Below are 11758 nucleotides of genomic sequence, written 5' to 3' on the forward strand. Positions count from 1 at the left end.
TTTGTGACATATTATACGAATGTCTAATCTATCTAATGCCTTATGGAGATTTTTCCATCACTTTTTGGCTTCTTTATGCACATTAATACAAATGTTTACCTTGGGTGCCCAAACTCTCGAGCCCCACTGTACCGCAATGTGCATAATGTAACACTTTGTCACACAATTGTCAAAACTTATCATAATGCTATAATGCCAAAATCTTTCATCACATTATCTAGCAACCCCTGTTGGTGTTGTCAAAACGCATAAGATGACATGCATCAAAAGTCTCATGCGAGAAATGAAAATATGCTGGAACCACAGTTGGAATCCAGAGAAAATAGTGCTGCTGGGCGCTCTCTCTCCCCTTTCATGTCTTCAGCTGCTATGGACTGCATAACTGATCTTTACAACTCTGTTATCTGTTCCATGTATTAAATGTATAAGTCATGATAATTTGTGATATGCTCACTGCAGCAAAGCTCTAAAATTAACGTCATTGATCTTCGAACCTCTGTCTGCAAAAGCAATATAGAGACAAGACAGAACACAGTGAGAGGTTTGAGTCACAAAAACAAAGCTTTAGTTACCTTGGTTGCTAGCAGCAGCTACAGTTTGCTTGACTGGGACTTTGTTTGCCTTATGTTCTTCTTCTCCCTCTTCTTCCTCAGATTCAGACTTCAGCAAGCTGCTGTAGGAGCGTGGTGTGATATTACGCAGGGACTGTTTCCTGACTCCAGGCGCCATCGAGGACGATCCCTCGCCTGCACCTTCAAACCCCCAGTTTGCATCGTCACTGCTTGACACAGAGGCTGAAAACTGCCTCGCCTGGACTAAGAAAAAGGAGCCCCATGATTAATTTAGTAAACAAAATGAATATTTGGATATGTTGTTAGCAATTAGGTTGAAAAAGAAACATTCACTCAGGGCTAAAGATGAGAGCAGGAGCATCATCTAATTAGACACATACTTTTCAACGGTCTGACGATGCGCTCAATTTTCGCTTTTTCAATCCGCTGACACTTCTTATATCTAGGGGCAGAAGAAACAGTCAAATGTACCTTTAAATGTGTAATGATCAAAAGGTGACCAGTGGTGTGGGAAATTCCCACACAACACAGAAATCTTGTGCAGTAAAATTAGTCAATTCACCGTAACCTCAATAATTTGAATTTGTGATTAGTTTAACTTACATGCAACACTGCCGCTTGGTGTTGGGCCCCCCGAACTTGGGCTTATCGAGGCAGTTGACACACTTTGCGCAGTCCTCCTCTATCAAACAGCCTCTGCAGCGCCCACAGCGCCGGGCACGGACTCCTCCAGGTATATATCGACTCAGGACCTTCCTCTTAATGAACTTGTGGCCTCTCCCTCTCCCCCTCCCCCTCCTCCTCCGCTGGATGTGTTCCTGAGAGACAACCCATTGAGCCCTGCCCTGATCAGAGATGTCATCGTCATCATCTGCCACATCTGCAAGCAAGAGACGGAGAGGATGGGTAAAAGAGCCACAATATGCATTTCATACAGTATTAAACACATGTGGGGGCGACATCTTTGGATGCCAAAAACTTACTATTCAGTCTGCAGGAGACATTACAGGTCTAACTGCTGTGATTGAAGGTGCTTGTATACTCATTTACTGGTCTTTTGTCTGGTTTCTACAGCTATAAGTTGCTAGTGGCTGCTTGAAGTCTTGGAAATGGAAAGAATCACTCTAGAATAGAGTAAGATGACTGAACAAACACATCAGGAGTCTCTGACAAATCCATTGCTGGTGGAAATCCCCCTACCTGGCCTTTTTAAACGTTTGAAAACTGCTAGAAATAGATTTAAAACTCAATTGCTTTGACAACCTCTGGGCTCTCCCAGTGGTAGTATTTGGAGGCCAGCCGGCATAAAGCAACTTCAGACAAAGAAATTACTGTTATAATTTTAAAAGAATAAAGTAGCTGGATTAAAATTGTGTGAGGATCCGTGTTTCCCAACAGCACTAGATGTGTTCATTAAGAGACAAAATTCAGGGCAGTAAGTCTACTTGTCAAACGGCACTTCCTCACCTCATACTGAGTGATGCTCACTCGACCAGTGTTGGGTAAAGCTTTCCAACAGCGGTGGCTAATCTGTGTGTGACAAAAGATATTTTTGCTGGCAAATATCTTAGTTACAACTACATTGAGCTAACAAAGCAGTTTTTATTTTTGCGCTCAGCATGTTATGTTTGCCAAAAGCAAAACTGTGCTTTTTTAGGTTGTGTATTTATAACTGCAGAAGCTTAACTATGCCAGTTTAAAAGAATATTTTAGCAGGTGAATGTTTTCATTATAGTACATTAGCAGAGTAGCTTTGCCAAAGAAAACTGGCAGAATGCATTTAAGTTGGGACAATGCTAATAAAGCATCTTGGAGAAATTAGATTGAAAAACAGTTAACCTACCTTAGAGCATGGCTATATACAGTATCAAGTTGATCGATTTTTTACAATCAGTCTGTAAATGATGTGATAATCCTGACTATTTTGGGGTCGTAATACCTCCAACTGCACCGTAGCAACAATTGACACTGCACATCTTACAATATACTGTGGGGACGTAAGCTTCTGAACTTGTCCATAGAGGGTTCAGCAACTTAAATTTAAGTTTAGAGATGAAATCTTTAAATTTGTAATATTACATAAAACAAATTTCCAATGATCTTGTGGCAATATGTAACAATACAGCGTTTTTCCCAGGTTTGTGGAAGACTTAGGTGCCTGTATTTGGCAGGGGATTAAGGGGTCATCCCTCAAGAAAATGTGACATTTTTATGGAATTTCACACCTCATTTTGGACTGTTTTTAATCACCATATCTGTGTCTTAAACATTGGAAAAGCAGAGAAGCTGATACATAAATAACACTCGAAAAGCTTAAAGACAAAACTTGTTAAAGAAGTCCACTGGGGACCAACTACAATCAAAGGATCTGAGGAAAATCATTTAGCTTGTTTTGATGATTTTACATTCATTCAACTTACAGTGGGGAGAACAAGTATTTGATACACTGCTGATTTTGCAGGTTTTCCTACTTTCAAATCAAGTAGAGGTCTGTAATTTTTATCATAGGTACACTTCAACTGTAAGAGATGGAACAAAAATCCAGAATATCACATTGTATGATTTTTAAATAATTACTTTGCATTTTATTGCATGACAAGTACTTGATACATCAGAAAAGTAGAACTTAATATTTGGTACAGAAACTTGGTAACTTTGGTACTTTTTTGCAAGGGATCCTACGTTTTCTGTAGTTCTTGACCAGGTTTGCACACACTGCAGCAGGGATTTTGGCCTACTCCTCCATACAGACCTTCTCCAGATCCTCCAGGTTTCGGGACTGTCGCTGGGCAATACAGACTTTCAGCTCCCTCCAAAGATTGTTTATTGGGTTCAGGTCTAGAGACTGGCTAGGCCACTCCAGGACTTTGAGATACTTCTTACAAAGCCACTCCTTAGTTGCCCTGGCTGTATGTTTTGAGTCGTTGTCATGCTGGAAGACCCAGCAACAACCCATCTTCAATGCTCTTACTGAGAGAAAGAGGTTGTTGGCCGCGATACATCCATCCATCCTCCCCTCAATACGGTGAAATTGTCCTGTCCCCTTTGAAGGAAAGCATCCCCAAAGAATGATGTTTCCACCTCCATGCTTCACAGTTAGGATGGTGTTATTGGGGTTGTACTCATCCTTCTTCTTCCTCCAAACAGGGCGAGTGGAGTTTAGACCAAAAAGCTCTAGTTCTGTCTCATCAGACCAGATGACCTTCTCTCATTCCTCCGCTGAATCATCCAGATGGTCATTGGCAAACTTCAGACAGGCCTGGACATGCGCTGGCTTGAGCAGGGGGACCTTGGGTGCGCTGCAGGATTTTACTCCATGACAGCATAGTGTGTTACTAATGGTTTTCTCTGAGACTGTGGTCCCAGCTCTCTTCAGGTCATTGACCAGGTCCTCAAATACTTATGTTGTGCAATAAAATGCAAATTCATTATTTAAAAATCATACAATGTGATTTTCAAGATTTTTGTTTTAGATTCTGTCTTTCACAGTTGAAGTGTACCTATGATAAAAATTACAGACCACTACATGCTTTGTAAGTAGGAAAACCTGCAAAATCAGCAGCGTGTCAAATACTTCTCCCCACTGTAGGTGGTGCCCAAAACAACTTGGGTGCTGCACCTTAACCTTATAATGGCAGAGAAAACCCTGCAATCATTTCTAATGATTTAATATATTTAATTAATGAATCCTGGATGAATAGGTGTCATAAAAAGGATGGATTAATAAACCAATTAGAAAGTTTTTGCAAGAACAAACACTTGCTTATGAGTTGATGAGTTACTAGCTACAAGGATGATAGTGCCGACTGACTCTTAAGTGTTAAACAGTCCGCAGTCAGATAGAAAACCATTTTATAAATAACATTACTGCCTAGAGCAGGCAACAAAGACTATGAGAATTTTGTCAATAAAAATGTAAGACCTTTTAATACTTTCTTAGGCCTTTTCTGTGTTTAAACTGAATTTGATGCTTTTTAAGACCTGCTTTTACCCTGTACTACTGTGGTTAAGTATTCTGTATTCTGTGTCAGTTTCTGGACATTTCAACGAGATCCTAAACAGGGAGAGAGTTTAACACTGAATAAACCCATTGGGCATATTTGTTAGTAGCTTCAATTTATTTCCTTCATGTCATCATTTACCGTGAATGCACGTGAAATGACCATGACTGACGTAAAATGTCAGTGCGTTGCTTACTAAACCTCAATTAAAAAATGGTTGCACATACACTGTGCGATGCAAAATGCAGTGAGGTGCTCATCACCCTCAAAGTAAAGCCTCAGAGAAGTTAACTTCTGCATTTTGCATAAAAACAACACATGTAGATGCACTGTACCTTCTGCTGCGGGAGAAAAGGTGATGCCCTCTCTCTCGTGAAGTGGCAAGGCGCTAAGTCTGGGGATATCATCTGGCACCATGGCACGGGGCTGCCCCAAAGCCACCGCTGCTGCCCGACACACATGTTTGATCCTCGGACCACCCAGCGGCTGTTCCTGCACACAAACACAGAATAAATACCGTGAAATGTATTTGGTTGTAAACATATTACACTAACATCACTTGTAACATAAAAAACTTCCCTATGACACCTAGTCGCACATGTATAATAGTTTTCCACTACATTATCTATAAAAGCATGCATTTTTCCTTATGGTTAAACACCCTTACACCGCATGTTGTTTTTTCTCATGACCGCCAGCACCAAAAACACGTGGCAGCCTGAGTTTTAGAGGGAATCTTCCCAAGCACATAATAAACAGACCAAATGAAAAAAAGGTCAAAGATCAGTAAGACCCTAAACACGTGTGATTACAACAAATGCAGTGGACTGATGCTGCTTCATTCAAAAACCAGATGAGACAACATAGCAATGCAGATTTTTAATTTAAAAGTGTTACCTGAGGACTTATATCCTTGAGCGATACACCAACTCTCCTTCTCCTTCTCCTCCTTCTCCCACTCACTGGCACTCGTGATTCTCTGGAGCCCAACTATCGGTCCAGACGAGGAAGAAAAACAAGTTGTATGTAAGAGATGCTATCAATATGTTACTATACCTCTCTAAAATAGCAAAGTTACTTACAATGTGACCTGTAAAGTTCAGACTAAAATAAGACAAGACAAATTAGGGCTGCATAATTATGGCCAAAATGATAATCATGAATATTTTGACCAATATTAAGATCTCGATTAATTATCCCGATTATTTGTTGATTTCAACCAAAATTAATTTTATTGTCACATAAGCTATTTATAACCACTTTCACATCCGTATTAAGCTACATTCCTCTTGTCTATGTTGAAGTTGTATGTTTGTTGTATGCCCGTTATCTACCGGACAAAATAACAACGGGGATTTCAGCGCCACATTACGGTGCCACTTAAATGCCTGCGTTGTTCTCTGATGCTCCAAAACCGACGTTAGAGGTAACAGAAACATTGCTGCATGTCACGCTAGTAACACTAATAACAAGTTACACAGCAGCTAACGTTAACCGATGTAGTGTGACTGTATTTCACTGTTACACACGTGAAGACTTAGACTTCTCTTTATTGATCCTTTGGGATGACTCCCGCAGGAAATTGAAAGTGAAATGTCTGTAGCAGAGAGTTACCAGCGGAAACACTGGTACAAATACAGGTTTGCCTCTAATGCTTAACAATATACAGCTGTGTTAATAATAATTAAAACTGTGGACAAATGTCAGAAGTGTGGACCGGTGCTGTCGCCACTGTCTCTCTCCATGTTGCAGGGGAGCTGTGTGTGACTGAATGGGGGCGGGGCTGCGCAGAGAGTAAGAGGAGAGATCCAAACACAGGCACGGCTTTACATAAGAAATGTAAAACGCATGTAAAAAAAAAAAAAAACAACAAAAACGGAGCATTCTGAACGGAATGACGCAATTAAAATTTCGCTCAATCATGCAAATTTGATCGTGGGAAGCCAAAATCGTGATTAAAATTCAATTAATTGTGCAGCCCTAAGAAAAATGTTACGTGTACAATTTCAACTTTCATTTGTTTTCTGGAGGTTTGATTCTTACCTGTGACAACTTGAGCTGCTTTTGCTGATCAATCTTGAAGAGCTGCACTTTGGCTTTCTTCAGCAGGTGGAGCATTTTCTTATTAGCTCCACTGAGACCAATTCGATGACTGGGCCCGCTGACTTCCAACGCCTCATGACAGTCCCCAGTCATGCCTTCTGCTTCATCTGTACCAAACAGCGTGAATAAAGCAACTCTGGTTACATGATGTACAAACACCTACCAACTATTGAAAACACACCCATTAATCTAACAGCAACACAATCATTTCAATTTGTTAAATTATCTCTTTATAATTTCCAAGATACTTCAAAATTGTTGCAGTCCTTCTCAATCTTTCCAGGTCTTTTTCTATATTGATGTGTTTAAAAAGGCTAAAAAATCTTAAGATTGCGTTAATAATAAAGAATTAACCAAAAGACTAAAGCCTCTGCAGACATTTTTACTCATTTTAACGCTAATTCAATATCAAAAACATCTCACTGTTCCATGAGAGAGCAGGCCTTTGTGTAAAAAAAAAAAAAAAAAAAAAAAAAAAAAAAAAAAAAAAAAAAAAAAAAAAAAAAAAAAAAAAAAGACAGTAAAGTCTAAGTAGCAAGATCTTCATGACTTATTACACAAAAACAAGAAACAATACTTACTGTTGTTTCCCGTATCTCCTAACGGCAAATGTGAGGGCGCTTCCACATCAGCATTCACCACCACGGCTAGTTTCCTCACAACGCCGGGAGAGTCCATCTCTTCCATCATAAGCTTTGACCTACGCCTCTTCCTGACATGAGACGTCAAACCGTCGCCCCGATGCGTATAATCCGTGTCGGTGTGGCTTTTCTTTTTCTCCGCCAGTTTCAAGGTCAGTTTCTTGAGGTTCTTGTAGATCTCTAGGTGGCTCGTGCCTGACCTGGTCTTTGATGACAACTTTGTCACTGCAGATGGGCTGTCGGCCACAGATATACATTCACTGTCTGACTGAAGCAAGTTGCCATCAAAGCTTGACTCGTGACACGATGGACTTGGTTTTTCGTCCTCTCTCTGTTGACTTTTCAGCCATGTTGACAGAGAACCCTTTGGAAAAGGAACCATTTCCTCGTCCAGGAACCTCTTTGGAGTTTTAATAACGCGGGAGGACCGTGCGCTCATTACAGGAGTGGAGGAGTTGTGTGAGCTCTGCTGGACTGTAAACGAGCTCGGCTTACCCTCGGATGGAGTGATATTGTGACTTAGCGGCTGCTGCTCGCTCATGTCCGCCATCGGTGTGGCCGGAACAGGCTCTGAGACATATGCGTAATAAACATGCCTAGTGCGATTACGAGGAATTTTTGGACGTTTCATTTCTGGAACATTTTTTGGTGCCTTTCGCTTGTGCCCAAACAAAGACCGTTTGCGTTGTTTTTTCTGTATTCTTTTATCGGGGGAATTTGTGTCTTCACACTCGAGGGGCATTGCTGCCTCCTCTCCACTTTGGGCACCGGCTTCAGCTCCAGCCTCTGGGGAGGCACCCATTCCCTTGGCCATTCTCCTCCTCTGCCGTTTGTGAAAAGATGTGACTGCTTGCGATGTGCGTCTGGTGTGCCCACTTCGAAACCCCTTTGTGCATCTCACAGATCTCTGTGGCTGGGATCGGTCTGTGTCCGAGTCCTCTGTCACCTCGCCTCGTTCTTTCACCTCGGAAGCTTTCTCTGAGCCACCAGCTGAGGTATTGGCTGTTTGATTTTGCCTCCCATCTGTTACTACTGATTTTCTTGCTTTCCTGATAAAGTCAGCTGATCTAGTACTGCTTTGTCTAGCTGAAGCCTGTTCGCCTGCATGTTTGGCTTCTGCAGTGAGCGCTACCTGCTTGCCTTGTAGTGTAATTACCACATTGGGTATTTCTTTGTCTTTTGATGGGCTCTCTTTGACACCCAGGCCTTCTTTAGGCATCCTTGGTACAATTTTCCCAATAAGAGACGGTTTTGGGGTCTTGGGTATAATTTTTCCAATGATAGGCTTTGCTTTTTCTCCAAGAGAAAGTTCTGAAGCTTGGGGAGGCTTTGCTTGGCTGAGTAATGACGACTGAGGAGATTTTTGTGGACGAACTGTTGTGGTCCCAAATCCAGTGAAAACATCCTCCTGGAGAAAAACAAAGAACATACAACCTTTACCAGGCTATAATACATTTGGACATGTTGAAATGAAGACAGGTATGCTGTACACCATCTGCTACAGACCAAACCCACACACTATCGCCATAATGCAGCATAAAGCTGAATTATGAAAGAACTTTCTATGAAATAGAATTGATATTGAACAAAAAACAATTACAAGCATATAGAATTTCTTAAAACATCCAGTATTCCCATAATATAGAGCTAATGAAACTATTACTACACTACTGTGATTCAAACAATGATAATACATGGGGTCAGCAGATGCTCGTGTGTGTGTGTATACACCTGTACCCTCCACTGTTTTATAAGTCATTGTCAGACATGTTTGATGATTAAAATAGCTCAGTATCTGCTAGAGGTGGATGTCCACCAGGAGAGTACAGTGGTTAAAGTTGATATTTTTGGTTTGTGATTTTGTAATTGTTTTTTGTAATACTTTCATTTGATTTATTATTTGAAGGCTCCTAGCCACTATTGTTGTGTTTTTATGTTAAACTGATGTATCTATTTTGTTATTGCTCTTTTACTATGTTATTGTCACACACACGCATTTTTAGGGGCATGCTGAAATTTCTTGGGGCATTTTTTCCCCTTTAACCCCCTTAATTTCCAACAGCGTGGAATATTAACTACAGAAGATTATTGCAACAATTATTTACATTTCACAACCAAATCAAATAACTTTTCCAAAAGTTAAAGGATTTTACTAATTACATGACTTAATTTCATTCCATGTGATAATCAGGTATCAGCCAACCCTGCTGATAATATGGCTCAGCATCCGCACTTACTCCAGAGTTGCATCAGTGCAATGCTGAGGCACTGAATGAAGCAGATTTTGGTTTCAATCTGTGAGTCGACTTTAAGAAATAACTCAGCAGATTATTTTTTTTCGCCTGTGCACCATCTCTGCAGGTGTCTGATTGTTAGTGTAATAAATGAAAATATTTTCTTTGTAGTAAATCAGGAGTGTAGCACTCAAGCTATAGTTGAATACAAAACAGTATTTTAGCCTAGTTCACCCTTAAAAGTGATATTATAACATTGGTGAGTTGTAGAAATATACATTCAAACACCATTGCTACAAATGTTTAGACGGACCCTTTAGAACAGTCAGCCTCCATCATCCTCTCATTCACGTACCTGTGTACGTCAGGTGCAAAGATTGCACAAAACAGCAGATTTCAACTTGACTTCCAATTACTTGCATCCATCTTCATTCGCAAAAATATATACAGTATATAATGTATATCTATGTCAAACCACTGCAGAGCACATGAGTGTGTGGCACTATGTAAAGTGTGGTACTCCAGTTGAACAGCACCCACAAGCTTTAGCATGAACCATGTGACTCTCTTACAGTCCACTCTGAAGGGATTGCATCAGTGAAGTCCGACTGATGTCAGACACTAAATCCCCTGCTCAGGAGATTAAATAATATGATTAGATCCAATTTGGCATTTTATCATTTTTATCGCCACCCAGTCTGGATGGAGCTAAAAGCAGACAACAACCTTAGAAGTTAATGATATCTAACACACTGGCTTTTATGAAGACACACTGAAAATATGAACACAGTGAAAGCTTGTCACAATACTTGAATTTTAAAACCATGAAACACTAGTAAAATAAAAACACGATTCAATACCACTGGCGATACCACGGCAAAAGAGTAACAAAATTCTAGGCACACAAAATAGCACACATTTTCTTAAATGTTTTCCCTACCTTGTAGGCCAACACATTCTTTATGTCATCATAATTGCATTTAGTATTGATTTATTTTTCTCTGATTTTGGACTTGCCATGGCTAACTCTAGCCTGCTTTTTGAAGAACAGTGACAGATCGAGGACCAGTTGATTTTCTTCCTTGTTTTATCTTTGCAGCCTTGGGTGAAAATCAGTTTATTTGTTTCATTTCGGTACTTTCGATGCTATTAAATGTTTAAGTAAGGGAGGCTGTATTGTTTTAAACACGTGGTATCAAAGTATGTATTAAAGTATTGGTATTTTTAACAACCTTAACACAGTGTGGTAGATTCAAGTCCTCTCTTATTTGTCGTTTAATATTTATGTCTCATTATTAAGGACTCCAAAGCAAAGTTGTGCACAGAGCATCTATAACCTTTGGTCTAGCATACCCCACACAATATATGTTGAAAAATATATAATACTATGGGCCAAAACACAACACTGTTTTAAATGTCTGCCAGCATTTCTAGGCTTTTCTCAATGTCACAAAATGCCACTGAAATTAAAATTAAAATGTTATGGCATATTCACCTTTGCTACATCACTCCAATTCTGTGAAAATGTCATCCTCAGTCCCTAGAGCCCTCTCATACATGTTAATCAGCAGGTGGAATAGAACTTTGCAATAAGTCATGATTTGTGTCAAATCCTATGCTAGCAACATGATTGTGCTTTTGTTGCAGCATGCAGACCATTAAGTGAGAACCCAACTCTGTCTTTAAAAAAGACAGACCTAAATCCATGTAAAAAAAGTTGGGATTGGTTGATTGCCCGTTTGCTTAACGTTCACACCAATAACAGTAAAAGGGAGATGCATGATGGGAGTGATGAATGTAAACATACACTATGTAAAATTAGGTTTTATAAAAAGGCACGTGGCAAGATGTATCTGTGTGTGGTCCAAATTTAGCTTTTTGATTATAAAGTCTAGTTAACGTTACTCCCCCGTTCAAAACACCGAGCGATCAGCTGACAGCTGCAGCGTGGAGTGTGATCCCAAAGTCAGCACCAGCGACGTTTCACCTACGAAAAGATTATTAGCCGGTGTATGTCAGCACAGTGCGGGAACTTCAACGCAACGAACTGTGTCAGGGGATTAATATCGTTAAACAAAGACATTTACTCGTTTCCACAACAAAACGCATCCACGATTAGTATAATACCGCCAAAGTTTCCGCCAATGTTCTTAGATGCATTCAACCTCAGCTGGACGGACGCCGATATCCGTGTGTGTGTGTGTGTG

At 40.2% G+C, this 11758-nt stretch overlaps 2 protein-coding genes across 3 annotated transcripts in view; both read right to left on the reverse strand.

Moving 5' to 3' along the window:
* Window positions 1-11758, reverse strand: part of kmt2ba (lysine (K)-specific methyltransferase 2Ba) — a 32880-nt gene that overhangs the window by 20386 nt on the left and 736 nt on the right. For both annotated transcript variants that reach the window (XM_032535429.1, XM_032535430.1), the window contains exons 2-8: window positions 7258-8725; window positions 6617-6783; window positions 5471-5563; window positions 4909-5065; window positions 1176-1452; window positions 953-1014; window positions 573-815 (exon numbers count right to left, since the gene is read on the reverse strand). In XM_032535429.1, coding sequence (XP_032391320.1) covers window positions 573-815; window positions 953-1014; window positions 1176-1452; window positions 4909-5065; window positions 5471-5563; window positions 6617-6783; window positions 7258-8725 — 2467 coding nt within the window. The remainder of the gene's footprint in view (window positions 1-572; window positions 816-952; window positions 1015-1175; window positions 1453-4908; window positions 5066-5470; window positions 5564-6616; window positions 6784-7257; window positions 8726-11758) is intronic.
* LOC116701677 (zinc finger protein 431) overlaps window positions 3767-11758 on the reverse strand; it is a 14070-nt gene continuing 6078 nt past the window's right edge. The window contains exons 6-7 of the mRNA XM_032535534.1: window positions 6011-6014; window positions 3767-3777 (exon numbers count right to left, since the gene is read on the reverse strand). The gene's annotated coding sequence lies outside the window, so the exon portion shown is untranslated. The remainder of the gene's footprint in view (window positions 3778-6010; window positions 6015-11758) is intronic.

Source organism: Etheostoma spectabile, chromosome 14 (assembly GCF_008692095.1).
Source record: "Etheostoma spectabile isolate EspeVRDwgs_2016 chromosome 14, UIUC_Espe_1.0, whole genome shotgun sequence".
Classification (NCBI taxonomy): domain Eukaryota; kingdom Metazoa; phylum Chordata; class Actinopteri; order Perciformes; family Percidae; genus Etheostoma; species Etheostoma spectabile.